We start from the raw sequence: 14,910 nt of genomic DNA on the forward strand, positions 1-14,910 counted from the left end.
AATTAACGAGCGCAAGTCAACACAAATCCGTAAATGAATATAAATATGACTCGTCACTCAATTAAGAAGAAACGCCAGTGTGTAAAAGAAGGACGCCCGGGTCTGTGCAAACATTCACACACCACTTTACTAAAGGATTGATAAATGAGGCCCAGTGTGTGTGTCCTAGTCTTTTATTAAAGATTTAAACAATTCTGATTCATTTACCAGATCCAGATGTTCTACATTATTTCAGCATTTAACACACGGGACTATAAAGCAACTTCTGACAAATAAAACCTTTATGTTTCAAACCAATAAAGTCATAGATTGTTTAGATAGAGACAGGAAGTTACCCACAGCCTTGTAGAACATCCAAGCACTTCTCCCATCAGCCCCTTTCCTACAATCTGAACCTCCTGAAGATACAGACCTAGATCTCTAGTCTACAGGTTAGAACAGAACTCTTTTCCAGGTGATGAAGATTATGGAGCAGATCGGCTACTTTGCAGACTCTCTGCAGTGTACAGCTGGATTTATGGATCTGCAATGACGTAAGCTTTTTATTACTTCCTTCCTAAGTAGATTTATCTTTTATCAGCCAGGTGCTCTGACAGGAGCTGATCGTCTGCTCTTTTAGCTCAGAATATAATCAGGGGAAAGGAAGCAAGAGCTTTCTAGGCACAGATGTTTTAAACGACACCATAAATACAGTCATTACATCATCACGTAGACCTGCATCAAACTGCCTTCACATTTAGCTTCAGTCAAATGAAGCTTTATGTTCTATTGTGGTGATTTTTTCCTTCAGCAGGAACTCAGGTCATGTGTGTTTAAGGTGTTCAGTTCAATTCAGTTTTATTTCTATGGGGTAGAAAAGGAGACTGTTTGGTGGTTAAACTTTACAGATGATGAGAAAATGAATATTGAAATAGAGAATAATATAGAAATGAATGTTGAGTCTTATTGAAAGATCCTGCACTACATTGTGTGTTACAGTAGTGTGGAGTAGACACTGCTCCTCTTAGCAGAAGGTGGAAATCATCATATACCATTACACACATCAGCTGATTTTTCATCACAGAAGGAACAGCTGATGAAGAGTTTTCTGCTTTTCAGGAATGATTATGTTTTAAACATCAACACGTTTGATGATGTTCAGTGGAGTGCAGCTTTAGCAGCTCTGCAGCTGTTCTCAGATCAGTGTGTGTTTCTGAGTCAGAGCACTTCCTCTACAGCTGAGGGAGGTTTTTGTACCACGCTATAACACTGTGTGTACGGATAGCTATTACTCTGCTGACAGTAATAATCTCCTGCATCTTCAGACCGAACTCCAGAGATTTTTAGATTATATTGTGAACCAGATCCACTGCCACTGAAACGATCTGGAATCCCAGACTGACGAGTAGATGCACTATAGATCAGGAGTTTAGGAGCTTCTCCAGGTTTCTGCAGGTACCAGTGGAGGTAACTACCAACACTCTGACTGGATGTACAGGTGAGAGTAACAGATTGTCCTGGAGAAACAGACTGAGATCCTGGAGACTGAGTCATGACGATTTCCCCAAAGGACTCTAAAGAAAAGGATGCAGAGTTAAAATAATGTCAACAAATGTAGTAATGAGTGTGAGAGTGATGTGATGATGTGTATGAATAATAAAAGTAAAGAGAGAGTCTCACGGTGAGCGAGGAGTCCCAGTGTCCCCAGCAGTAGAATCAGTACCATCATCATTGTGCTGCGTGTCAGTGGCTCTGAAAGGACTGAACACACTCTGATCAGCACTACAGCTCTTAAAGTGTGTGCAGCACTGACACAGCACACATATGCAAACACCACAACTGTGTGTGTGTGTGTGTGTGTGTGTGTGTGTGTGTGGTCACTGTAGTGTAACAGAGGTTTTTGTACGACGGCTTCATTAGAATGTATCACTGTGGTGGACTTTCGGTGGAGGAACCAAACTCATCGTGAAAAGTAAGTCTCTCTTCTTTATTTAAAATGGAATAAATTAATGGATTTATTTTTATTATTAATTTGATTATTGAACAAACTTTAGAAAAGTTGAAAATGAATCATTTTAAATGTTTGTTATGAAGGTTAGTGTGTAAAAAATCAGTATCTTAAATACATTTATTTGTTTGTGTTGATTGTAATGATTATATTTCATCGTTAAAAGTGAGAGAATAAATCCAGATGTTTGTGCTGTTTAAATTCACCTTGAGTTCAGCGTCTAGTGATTCTTTTTCATTGAGTATCAACACCAGAATAAATCTGATCAAAGTTCTGCTCGGTCCACGATGTAAAGAGTAACTAGTAAATGTTCTCCTGCTGCTGGAACACGTTTGTGCTGCTGCAGAGTTTCCGGTTTTGTCTCTGTTGGAGTTCAGAACATTTACAGAATACACTCACTGAGTGTTTCAGTGTTGGAATACAATGTGACTACTGGATGCAGTTACAGTACTGAATAGAACTGGGTGAACACTACATCAGAAAGAAGATGGATTATGGTGTGGAGTTAAAGCTGATGGCTTCCACATGTTCTCTTTGTTTGTTAGTGGACTTTAAACCAAATGGACTGATGTTTCTCCAGACAAATTCCTTGTATGTGTGAGCACGCTCGGCAATAAAGCCGATTCTGATTCTGATTCTGCTCCCGAATTGAAGCCCCCCGTGTGTCTCTGTTCATTTAGAGTTAGGTTCTGTTTTTATGTCTATGGGTAGAGTTTATAGATGCTGCTGAAGGTCATAGAAGTTTCCAGATGTTTCTACTGAACTGCAGTAATGTGAATCAGCAGTAATGAGTAAATGTTGTGTCAGCGTGTGTAAATGTGTGTTTATTGTGTGTTTGTGGTCTCCAGCCGGTCCCACGGTGAAGCCCTCCGTGTCTCTGCTCCCTCCCTCCTCTCTGCAGCTGTCTGAGGGATCGGCCTCGCTGCTCTGCCTGCTGTCTGCCTACTCTCCACAGGGGGCGCTGGTGAGCTGGACAGTGGACGGCTCAGAGGTGAAGGACGGGGTTCTGACCAGCGCAGAAGAACAGAAGAAGGACGGGTACACACGCAGCAGCACCCTGACCCTCAGCAAAGCGCTCTGGGAAAAGGGGGAGGAGTTTGTCTGTAAGGTCTCCCATGACAACGTCGATCATCCGGTCACGTTCAGAAAGAGCCAGTGTGAAGTCTAACAGCTCCAAGATAGAATTGAACACTGAGCTGCTTACACATCCATCTACAATAGAGTTTCAATTCTACACAATGCTGACATTTCTGTCTTTACTCTCTTCACTGTCCTGTTGCTCTTCCTGTAGTTTTGCTCTGCTGAAATAAAGCTTCATTTTGGACATTGTGTGTTCTTTTATTAGAGTTAATAGTCATTATCAGTGTGATGAGAGAGTGTGTTTAGCTGTAGATTCAGTGCTGTGTGTTGTGCTTCAGTGAGTTTGGCTGAAGGAAGTTGAACATCTGGTGAAAGTGCTGCTCTATTCTGGGAGAAAGAGGATCACTCGGCCGTCTTCATGTAAATCTCTCTCTCACTTCACTGATCTCTCAGTTTTACTGGTTAAAACTGTCTCTGTGTGTTTAGCTGGGTGTGGAGCAGGAAGCTGCTTTCACGTCTTTCTTTAGTGCAGGATTTATGGTTGAGGTAACTGACACTGCACACGTATTTTATATTAATAGTACGGAAGAGTCGTCATCTCCTTCATCTGTTCCTACTTGGTGTCAGAACTGGACACTGAATTTAAACTGAAAATGATCGTCTGCGTTTTTCTGACTAAGAATTATAATTTTTTCCTCACATGTAACTTAAGTGTAGTATTTAACAGTTTAGCCAGACATAAGGTTAACTATTGATTTAATCAGATCCAGATTTAAATTATATTAAATTATATTAAACTGATTATACCTAATTTGTCATTTCTCATGTATGTTCACATTCACATTGATTATTATAAAGATCCACAAAACACTGAACACTTTCACTCTTTCTAAACACATCAATGCAATTCACATGACTTCATTAACATATTAAGGATTCATGAGTTCGTCCGTCGATTTCGACGAGGACCGAAACTTTCCATTTTTATGCCTCCATTACGGAGAAGTTTGAAGTGGTGCGGCATTTCTATGTACGCGCAAATGTCCAACAAGCCCGGTGCGGGCAAGAAATGTGTGACCACAATGTGGGCAGACTGGTTGATTCCTGTGTTGGGGTACGGGCCTTTGGCTTCCGGTTTGTTTTCTGGCTTGGCGCTTCCTTCTTGCTTCATCGATTCTTTTTTCTTCATAGGCTGCGGTTCCTTGTTTCACTTCTCTACGCCAGGTGTTCTGACCTTGTGCAATAATTTCCCAGCTGTTATGATCGATGTTGAGATCCTTCATGTTCATTTTCAGAGTGTCCTTGAAGCGTTTCTTCTGTCCACCGCGAGATCATAATCCAGCTACAAGTTCGCCGTATAGGATACGTTTAGGAAGGCGCGTATCCGACATTCTGCTAACATGACCGGCCCAGCGCAGTTGAATTTGTTTCAGCGTTGCGAAGATGCTGGGTAGTTTTGTTTGCTCCAGAACTTCAGTGTCTGGGATTCTGTCCTGCCATTTGATGGCGAGTATACGTCGAAGGCAACTGAGGTGGAAGTGATTCAATTTCTTGGCGTGCCGTTGGTAGACGGTCCACGTTTCAGAGCCATAGAGCATGGAGGATAGGACAATGGCCTTGTACATACAGAGTTTCACAGAGAGGTTAACTCCAGGTCGATTTCAAACTGATGATCTTAGATGTTCGAAAGCGCAGCTGGCTTTTGAAATCCGGAAGATCACTTCATCATCAATTAGCACATGCCGAGAAACTGTGCTTCCGAGATAGGTGAACTTGTCAACGGCAGACAGAAGTCGGTTGTTGACCCGCAGCAAAGGTTTTTCGTAGGGCGCACCTGGGGCAGGTTGATGCATCACAATTGTTTTGTCGGTGCTGATGGTTAGTCCGAAGTTGTTGCAGGCGGCGGAGAACAAGTCCAGGCTTCTTTGCATGTCCACCGCAATGGTGGCAAACAGCAGGTCGTGCACATGCTGAAAGGAAACCTTGGTCACTGCTTGAAGCCTTCGCAGATTGAACAGTTTACCGTCAGTACGGTATCGAAGTTCAATGCCAGGGTCCTCGTCCCTGTATGCATCCCACAACATGTCAACATCCCACAACATCCCGTCTGTCGCAGCGTCTGATGATAATGTAATCCAGGAGGTGCCAATGGTGGGACCTCGGATGCATCCAAGTGGTTTTGTTTCGATTACGTAGTCGAAACAACGTGTTTGTGATAATGAGCCGGTGTTTGCTGCGGGTTCTAAGAAGAAGGAGGCCTATTGCAGTTGCCAATGCCATGCTTCCCTATGACTCCATTCCACATCTGGCTGTCCGACCCAACACGCGCGTTGAAATCTTCAAGAATGATCAATTTATCCGTCTTTGGCACATTCAAGAGGATAGTATTTAGGTCTTCGTAGAACTTGTCCTTTGCTTCTTCCGGGTTTGACATCGTCGGCACGTAAGCACTAATCAGTGTCGCATAAGACTTTCCTGAAAGAGGAAGCCGAAGAGTCATCAGACGGTCATTGACGCCGTTAGGAAGGTTGCTGAGTTTCTTGGCAATTTCGTTCCGGATGGCGAAGCCGCCTACCGCTTCTCATCGCACCTCCTTTGGACACCCACTCCAGAAGAAAGTGTAGCCGGCACCAACTTCCTCGATTAGTCCTTCTTCCGGAAGTCGAGTTTCACTGAGCGCTGCATAATACATTAATACATAATAATACATACATACTCCCCATTTCAAGGCACCATGATTGGTGATCCAAGGCACCACAGTGATTGGGCAGCACAGGTGTTTGTGATTACTCATGTAACAGGGGAGAACTCAGAGAGGCGGATGCAAAACGTCTTCATTGAAGACAACACAGGGAACAGGATCAATGAAAAGGACTTAAGGGACAAACACGGGGAGAAGACACATTAGAAACCAGGATTATCAGAACTTAATGAACTAGAAAGTAAACACTAAGAAAAATGCTAAATAATCAAAAACATGGTGCAAATAACACAAGCAGAACCAACACAAGAAAACCAGAAACTCAAACATAACCTGACATGAGTGAGTACTCCAGGAACTAAGGAAGAACCACAGGGAACTTAAATAAAGCACTAACCAACCAGGGAAATAAAAACCACATGAGTAAACAGAGGAAGAAGTTCTACAAGGACAGTCAGGGTGGCCCAAGGTGGAATAGCCCTGGGGGTCGTGACAACTCAGGTGTGTTTAATTGTTTCAGTAATGTAGGTATACACACTACTCTCAGCTTTCAGCATCTGGTCTTGATTCAAGGCTTTTGGTCACCCTTGGCATCTGCTTCTGCTGTTTGTCAACATGAGGACCAGATTTGTACCAGTGAAAGTCAAGAAAACTATTATAAGGCTGAGAATCGAGAAAAAAGCAGTCAGACACATCGGCCAAAGCTTAGGCTTACCAAATCAACTGTTCGGAAGATTATTAAGAAGAAAGAGAGAACTGGTGAGCTTCGTAACCATAAAGTGAATGGTAGGCCAAGGAAGACCTCCACAGCTGATGACAGAAGAATTCTCACCATAATGAAGAAAAAGTGCGGCTTCTTTGTGACACTTCCAAGCAACGCGTCGCTGGATATTTACCCTAATAATAAGATCGCGCACTACACTACTAAATTCGCCAAACCAATCGATTTGAGCGGGATATGGGAAGTCTCGCTCGCGGAGGTTCAATATATCCAGAGTTGGTACTCGTTAACAGAGGAAGACTGTCCTTTTCATATTATCCAGAGGGATGGAAAGAAAACACAAAACAGTACCTTTAATATCACTCAAGGATATTACAAAAGTATCGAGGAACTGGTTAGTGAAATCAACAAAAACATGAAGAAATTGGAACTTGGAATGGAGATAACCTATAACCCTATGAAAAATAAAATACACATTGCATCCCAAAAACATTTTGTGTTCAAAGCTAATGGAAAATTAGCATATATGCTCGGTATGAACCCCGGTGTTCCGATAACGGCCCGAGAACCAGACGCGCCTAACCCCGCTGATATTCACGCAGGCTTTTACACGATGTATGTATATACAGACGTTATCGAGTATCAGCGAGTTGGTGACAGTGTTGCCCCGTTACTGAGATGTGTACATATAACGGGAGAAAACAACAAAGTCGTCACAATTACTTATGATAAGCTGCATTACGTACCTCTCACCAAGAACCACATCACCGATATAGTAATCGAAGTCAAATCGGATCAGAACAAGCCTATACCTTTTAGTTACGGAAAATGTATAGCTAAACTACACTTTAGACCCGCTAAACATTCGTTCCGTATGTAAAATGATGGATAGGGGCTACGTTCACCTGCAGACCTACGTGGATTATCATGTCCGTCAGGCTGGAAATGGCCTTCCGGGGTTTCAAGGCGCCCCCACCATGTATGGGTCGGGGCTAGGAGGTCTGATCAAGGGTCTTTTTAGAATGGCTTTTCCGTTCCTCAAAAGGGGGTTTGCTATTGCAAAACCTCATTTAAAAACAGCGGCTAAAGGTTTCGTAAGCGACGTAGTGAGCAACATTATGAGCAAGACACAAACTCAGAATCAAGACGGATCAGGCCTTGCATTGATTGCGCGTAAAAAATCTAAAAGGCTCCCAGGACGTCGACACGTGATTCTGAATAAAAGACGTAAGGCTACTAAACTCAAGACCAGTGTGAAAAAGACCGAGCAGAGAGGCAACAGACATCCTACCATCTCTCACAAGAGAAAGCGGCTGAACATTTTCTAACATCATGGCTTTCTTACACAGTCTATCCTCAGAGTGTACCAAGACAGAATTGGATATTTTCACATTACCTTATACTCAAACGAGTATCGAGAAGTACACTTATGTCGAAATACCTCCAATTTCCGCTCTTACGGACAACGGGCCCCTGGAGTTCTACGTGGCTGGAAACGGGGAGGTTTACCTCGACGTGAACAACACTTTTTTACATCTGTCCTGTAAAATCGTGAATCCCGACGGTTCCAATATAGCTAACGATGCAAAGGTTGGGGTCGTTAACTACCCCGTAGCCTCACTTTTTTCACAAGTGGATGTCATGCTCGGGGATCGTCTTATTTCTCAATCTAGCAGTACATACCCATACCGTGCTACCTTTGAAAGTCTTCTCAACTATGGAAAAGATATCTTGGAAACACAATTTTGCACCGGGCTATTCTACAAAGACACAGCTGGGCATATGGATGCCACAGACCCAGACGGTCGAAACGAAGGTCTCAAAAAAAGGGCCAGTTTCAGTGCTGAAAGCAACACCTTTGACCTGATTGGACACATTCACTCGGATATATTTTTTCAGGATAAACTTTTACTGAACGGAATCGATTTGAGGATTAAAATGGTTTGCAGCAAAGCTGAATTCTGCTTGATGAAGGAAGATTTCCTTCTGAAAATACTCAACGCTTCTCTTTTTGTGAAGAAAGGAACCGTCTCACCGTCTGTAAAAATCGGTCACGGGCAAGCTCTTCTCAGTGCCACAGCCGAGTACCCGATCGAAAGAGTCTGTCTGAAGACCTTCTGTCTAGCTGCAGGGAGCCGCATTTGTTCACAAGAGAACCTCTTCCTCGGCCCCTTATCTAAAACCATTATCTCTGGGATGGTAGACAACGATGCCTTCAGCAGGTCGTACAATAAAAACCCTTTTAATTTTAAACATTACGACGCAGAGTCTATCGCTCTCTATGTAGACGGTACTCAATATCCTGCAAAACCTTTTCAGCCTGTTTTTCAGTCCGGTAACGCCGTCCGTGAATTCCCTTCTTTAATTTTAGCATCAGGAAAGCAGCTGAAAGATCAGGCACTGTCGATAAACAGAGAAGAGTACCTGAACGGATATACTTCATTCTCATTCAACCTGAATCCTGACGACGATTGTGGGCAACATTTGTCATTAATAAAGTCGGGAAATATGCGATTGGAACTCAGATTTCGACAACCGCTTCCGAGCACAGTGAATCTAATCGTGTACGCCAGTTTCGACAGTATTCTAGAAATAAACAATCGAAGAAACGTGCTCATCGATTACCAGTAACGCATGGATACCAGAGAACTAACCGAGGTTATGAGAAGTTGTCCTGAAGTAGAAAAAATAGTGTGATGGCCTGTGACGAGCTACCTACGAGTACGCTGAGAAAGTTTCCCGCTTTGTTCATCGTAAACACACATCCGAGACACATGCCGGGCGAACACTGGCTAGCTTTATGCCTTAATGACGAAACCACCGGAGAATTTTTTGACTCGTACGGAAACCCTCCAGACTACGAAGTCTTTCCTCAATCGGTTCATTATTTTTTGACAAAGATCTGTTGCAGAATAAAATATAACCCTGTACAAGTTCAAAACTTTACATCAGTTTGCTGCGGGCAACACTGCGTGTTTTTTCTGTGCCACAAAGCTAGAGGTTATTCGTTTAACCGTATTATGTCTATGTATAGCAATGACTTAGATAGAAATGATAATGGTGTCGTGTCTTTTGTTAAAAAAATGTACCCTAGAGTAAATAAAAAGCGTTCATTTACTTGTGTACAATGTGCTAACTGTCTAGATATGTTTCATTTGCATGTGTAGTGGAATGATAAATGATGACGCTTCACAAGAAATTGTTAAACAAAAGTTATTTATTGAAATAAAGGGTAACACAATATAACATTCGTTGTCCATCGTCATTTCAAAAACCAAACCATTCAGAACGGTTAAAAACGGGGGATTTGAAAACTGGTTCAGAATCATAGTCTTTGCTTTTAGGTGGGGAAACAAGATGAGAGATATCTTTAGATCTTTTTATGTCAGATATTTTGCGTCGAACGCCACCATTAGGTATTGCTGAAAAGGGTATATTTAGGTTGGGTACTGTCTGTAAGAACTCTTTCCAGCCTAAAGGCCTCCGATCGTCGGCTACTCTATGATGTGCAGTGAGATTTTTAAGCAGATCCACCATGTGAGATCCTTTGATAGTGTTTCCTTTAAAAGTAAATTCACCGCTATCGTTCCACCATGCACCGGCTTTTAAAAGTTTTTCCATAACGTACGAAGCGTTTCTTTTGTTTCTCGCAGAAATGTTAGCGAGCACCTCTTGTACGATCTCGTCTTTGGGTGGTTCGGTCACCGCTGCTTCCGTTTTGCTTTCCGGTATTTTAGGTAGGGACAGGGTCAACTGAGCGGTCTCCTGATCCCCTACTTTAACCAAGGTTATAAAAATTTGCAGCACCGACGCGTAGAGTTTCGCCTTATCGTAATCGTTCAGATCAGTCCTCGGTAAAATACCTCGTATTGCATCGTCCAAGTTGTTTTCGACAGTCTTTCTTAAGCTTTCCTTCTCTGCTGTGATGTTTCTAAGATTATCGATCTGATGTTGAGGGACTAAATACATTTTCTCTGCAGTCTCCATGTTAATTGTTGCGGGATGCGATTAAGCTGCTTATAAAAGGAATGGCTACACTGAGCAAAGGCAGAAGAAATCCTCCGGATTGATTAATAACTTTCCTTTTTCTTTCTACGGACGCTCTTTTATCAGCAAATAGTTTGATCCATTTTTTTTGTTTTTTTAAAACCCTGTACTGTTTTGTCGTCAGCAGTATGTTCCCTCTGAGTACGTTTAAAGCTAGTTCACATATGCTCAGTATGAGATCTGTGGGCGCATCACGTAATATACCCTTTCTCCTTCGGGGTGGAGACCTGTGTAATGAATTCAGTAGCGGGAGGGTTTTTTTCAATCGATCAGACATTTGTTGTCGATACTTTAAAGTATTTTTTTCTTCTTCTTAGGAACATACACAACCGGATTCTCCCCCAGAAACACCCCTGACCGGAGACGAAGTTCTTCTGGCGTTTGTGCTTTCAGGTCAACAAATAAATACCCGTAAGGTCTAGAGACGGCGTCGAGAAAGCATTCTAAAAAATACTTGCTGATACCCGGATACATTTGACGAGCCAGTATGCTGATCTGTAATTTATCTCTAGGGTTTTTAAAAAGAACCATGTAGTTGGTGTTCAGGTTGATTGTTCTGCTAGTCTTGCCTTGAAAAAACAAGTTTTGAACGAGGTAGATGACGCTCAGATTTCTGTGGTGGGTGTATTTTGTAAAAGCCTTTTCTACTTCATCGTTTTTACTGGCGGATTCCATCAACTCATCGATTACCAACAAGTTTTTTTTATTGGGCGGAAATCGTTCGTCATCACACAAAGAATCAGGGATTCCTTGAAGAAATTTTATATTTATTCTGGTCGTCAATTCATCGTACAGAGGTTGCCAACACGTATAACACCAGACAATGTTTTCCGGAACAACCGACATTACCTCTTTACAGTTTTCCGACAACATTTTGATAAGATAAGATTTTCCGCTATTACTCGGTCCACATACTATACATGAAAAGGGAAGTTGCATCCTAACATCAAAAGCTGTCACATTCATATTTTCCATTACAAAACACATCAACAGAGACTATATACACATATATACAAGAATAGTCTTAATAGCCGTAAGGGAGAGTTGTAAAATCGGGTAATAGAACACGCTTATCGTACACAACCCTGAACCTTTTCATCTGTGTTTTGTTTCTCAAATGAAACCCCTTTTTATCTCTCACGATTTGGTTATGCCTGGTTACGAGTTGACCGGTTTGATCCGGATTTTTCACTCGCTCGTCCACCAGTTCTGTCAGTGATTTCAAACTGACAATTTCAGAATTGATACAATTTAAAGTAATGCCTTTAGCTTTCATGGTTGTTTTTCCTTTCACGGTTTTGTAACCGTAGGTTTTAGGACCTGCACTTGCGAATTCTACGATTTGAACGCCATCATCTAGTTCGCTGGTAAGACCACCCAAGTAATCGCTTAAGGGTGGCACCCGGTCACCTTCCTTACTTTTAAAAATGACGCTATCGGTGTCTGTGTACAAACAACGCTGATCCAATCGATCCATCAAATTGTACAGCTCAAGTCTAGCGTATGCGGTAGTGAAAATTCCGATGAATACATTAGCGTTCAGCGGTTTAATCAGTCTCTCGTCTGCGTAACGCCACTGCACCATCGCCACCTTCTCGTTCAAAAAAGAGAACTGACTCACATTATAAATATCGGAGAACACGAACTGCAAAAACTCGGCAGGATCGCGAATTAAGGTGGTGTTTGATCTGTCAGGTCTTTGACACATCTTACCCCACAACGAGTTTAGTGCGAGTTTAGCCACGGATCTTTTGGCAGGATTAACGGTGATAAATTTCGGATCCGACGTGATCCCTTCGTTCTCCTTACATTTGCGAATGTACTCACGTTTAGAGGATTCATCATCGACCCAGGACGGATAACCTGAACTTTCCTGTTTGGTCTTGAGGAACATTTTAATATATCTCGTAAAAAGCTCATCAGACCTTTCAGGAACGTGCCACACTTCAAACACTTTTAGAATTTTGTCACCTTTTTCGACGGCTTTCTCAATTTCGATAGATGCCCATGTTCCGGTAAGAGCTCTCTCCTGATCCGTATGATCGCATTGTTTTAGCTGATGTTCGGCGCACGTTCTACAAAGAGGAAAGAGGAGTTTGCTTTTTACACGAAACGGTAGAACAGGTGCCCACAGACCCCTAGGCGGTAATGCTTTTGCTCTGACGATACCAAAGTAATATTTCAGAGGTTGAAAGTCACGATAAATGATGATAGGGTGATCGATCGGATATGTCTTTGTCTTATTCACAAATGGGTAAAGAGAGGTAAAATCGAAATAATCGATTCTCTCACCGGGTTGAGCTACATAATGCAAATGTAACGCGTTTGTTCGACCGCCGAAAAGAGCATCTCGCGGGTTTAAACGCTCAGGAAAGTCAAAGTCTTTTAGAAAGTTTAGCACGCGGTTGTCGTTTTTTTTTTCATTTCATTCCACTCGTGTTCCCACATCAGAGTGACATGCAAATTGAGAGTGTCTTGCAAATTCTTAATTCTCTCCATCGATTTCTGACGGATATCTCCGAAGGTAGCATTGGATTTGGTAAGAGGATGCGGGGTCATTGAGGGAAAACACTTTTCACAGCCGTGATAAAAACATCCAAGAAACTCAAAAACCTTACAATTTCCCCTTCCTCACAGTAACCATCTACGTAATACTTACCAAACCTGACTTCACCTTCGTTCAAAGCGTGGCGAATGGGTAGGTTTTGCGTTTTAGAAACGTATTCGAGCCATTGTATGGAAGGTGATGAGTAAGATTTCTGAGTGGTGATGTAGTTATCAATAGCTAAAGTGTCTTTACGCAGGAACTTGGTTCTAAAGATTTTCATGCACACAGAAGCGATCGTTATGCATTTAAAAGGATCGACCTTTGTACTTTCCAGAATTTCTTCTCTGAAAGCTATACACCCCTTTCTCAAAATCTCTACGTCGTTCACACAGTATTCTGCCATCTCTTTCTTGAAATCAAAGACTTTGTCAGAAACCGTTCTGTACCACTTAAAGAAATCTTCTCTATCCTTAGGCATCATGCCGTCTACACCGTAAAACTTAGGGTCAGGATACGGCCCTACGTAATCCTGATGTTCTACGGTGTTCCAGAAATGGGGAAAATAACCTTTCTTGCTTTCCGAAAAACCCATGGCTTTCGGGATGCTGCTCAACTTCATGGGTAAGAATGATAGACTATCAATGCAGGACTGGCGAAACGCGGTATCGATGAAGCACAAAATTTTACCACCTTGCGCTATGATTTCGGGTGTGATTCCTTCTTTCACTAAATGGTTTAAGAAAAGGTATGAATCGAACCCGCTAGCGTTATGCACGATAAACGTGTAACCGTGGTATGTATTACACCGAAACTTTTTAAAGAAGGCACTGACGCAATCATCCCCTTCAGCCACCCACTCCTCTCCCTTAAAATCAATACAGCATATGAAATTGGCTACATGAGTTCCTGTTTCCTGCCTGGTCTCGAAATGGTAAAACACATAGTCCGTATTTTCGCGTTCTTTCCTAGCCCGCTGTATAAATCATCTATGCTCGATATCCTCGTCGAGTTTTTGACCACAGAGCATGCATTTCGGATGTGTGCACTCATGTTTCTCACGATTAGAAGGTTTATCCCTTATCACACGTTTACATTTACTGCAGTAGAACCCCGTTTCACACATAGAATATTCTCCTTTGCTCGACTGAATCTTCGCTTTATGTCTCTTGAAACCGTATCGGGATCTACACAATCTCTGACACTCTGGGCATTTAGTTACGTTCTTTGGGTGTTTATAACATTCGGGGTCGTGACAAACGTTGCAGCTTGGGAAGGTTTAGGAGTTTAGGAGTCTTGGGAAGGTGGAGTTTCTGCTCAGGAGTAGTATATTGATGATCTCAGAAGAGATCTTCTAGCCTTACTTTTATTTTCCCTGTTTCTTTGTCTCTTCCAATTTTTTGGAATAATTCATCGATTTGTTGGAAATAGCGTTGTAGTTCATGCCAGCTGGTTCGTTCGTACCTCACTTCGCAGATCTCTTTGTGAAAGTGTGTGTCGTCACCGGTTAATACCGAAACACAGTGCAGTGAAACCTGGTTCTTGCAGAAATTTGTTGCTCTGATGCGGTATTTGCATTGCAGAGATGAACTGCTCCATTTACGCCTGTACGCATCCGGGGAAAAGAAGTCCATTCTAATAATGTAGTCAAATTCCTTGCACCATTTTCTGAACTTTCTCCAGTCACACTCGTTAAAAGTTACGCTCTCAGTAGCGCAGCTCCAGCGGATGTGACCCGGGACCGAGAACTTGAAAAGCACAACGGTTCCTTTTTCTGCACTGAAAAAAATCCGGCTGTACATCCGTTTGACATTACCCAATATTGAATC

The 14,910-nt window shown here is 42.3% G+C and overlaps 2 gene segments (V, D, J or C); one reads left to right on the forward strand and one right to left on the reverse strand.

Annotated features, from left to right (window-relative positions):
* Window positions 1–474: 474 nt before the first annotated feature.
* LOC128618022 (immunoglobulin kappa variable 3-15-like) lies at window positions 475–1,828 on the reverse strand. The segment is given in 2 exon segments: window positions 475–1,553; window positions 1,660–1,828. Coding segments are annotated over 2 exon segments (408 nt in total).
* A 4,359-nt stretch (window positions 1,829–6,187) lies between these two features.
* The window catches only part of LOC128617795 (Ig kappa chain C region, B allele-like), a 13,684-nt gene continuing 4,961 nt past the window's right edge, over window positions 6,188–14,910 (forward strand). Inside the window, 1 exon segment of the C gene segment in view lies at window positions 6,188–6,269. Within this exon segment, the coding sequence occupies window positions 6,188–6,269 (82 nt within the window).

This window comes from Ictalurus furcatus, chromosome 14, assembly GCF_023375685.1.
Source record: "Ictalurus furcatus strain D&B chromosome 14, Billie_1.0, whole genome shotgun sequence".
Taxonomy (NCBI): domain Eukaryota; kingdom Metazoa; phylum Chordata; class Actinopteri; order Siluriformes; family Ictaluridae; genus Ictalurus; species Ictalurus furcatus.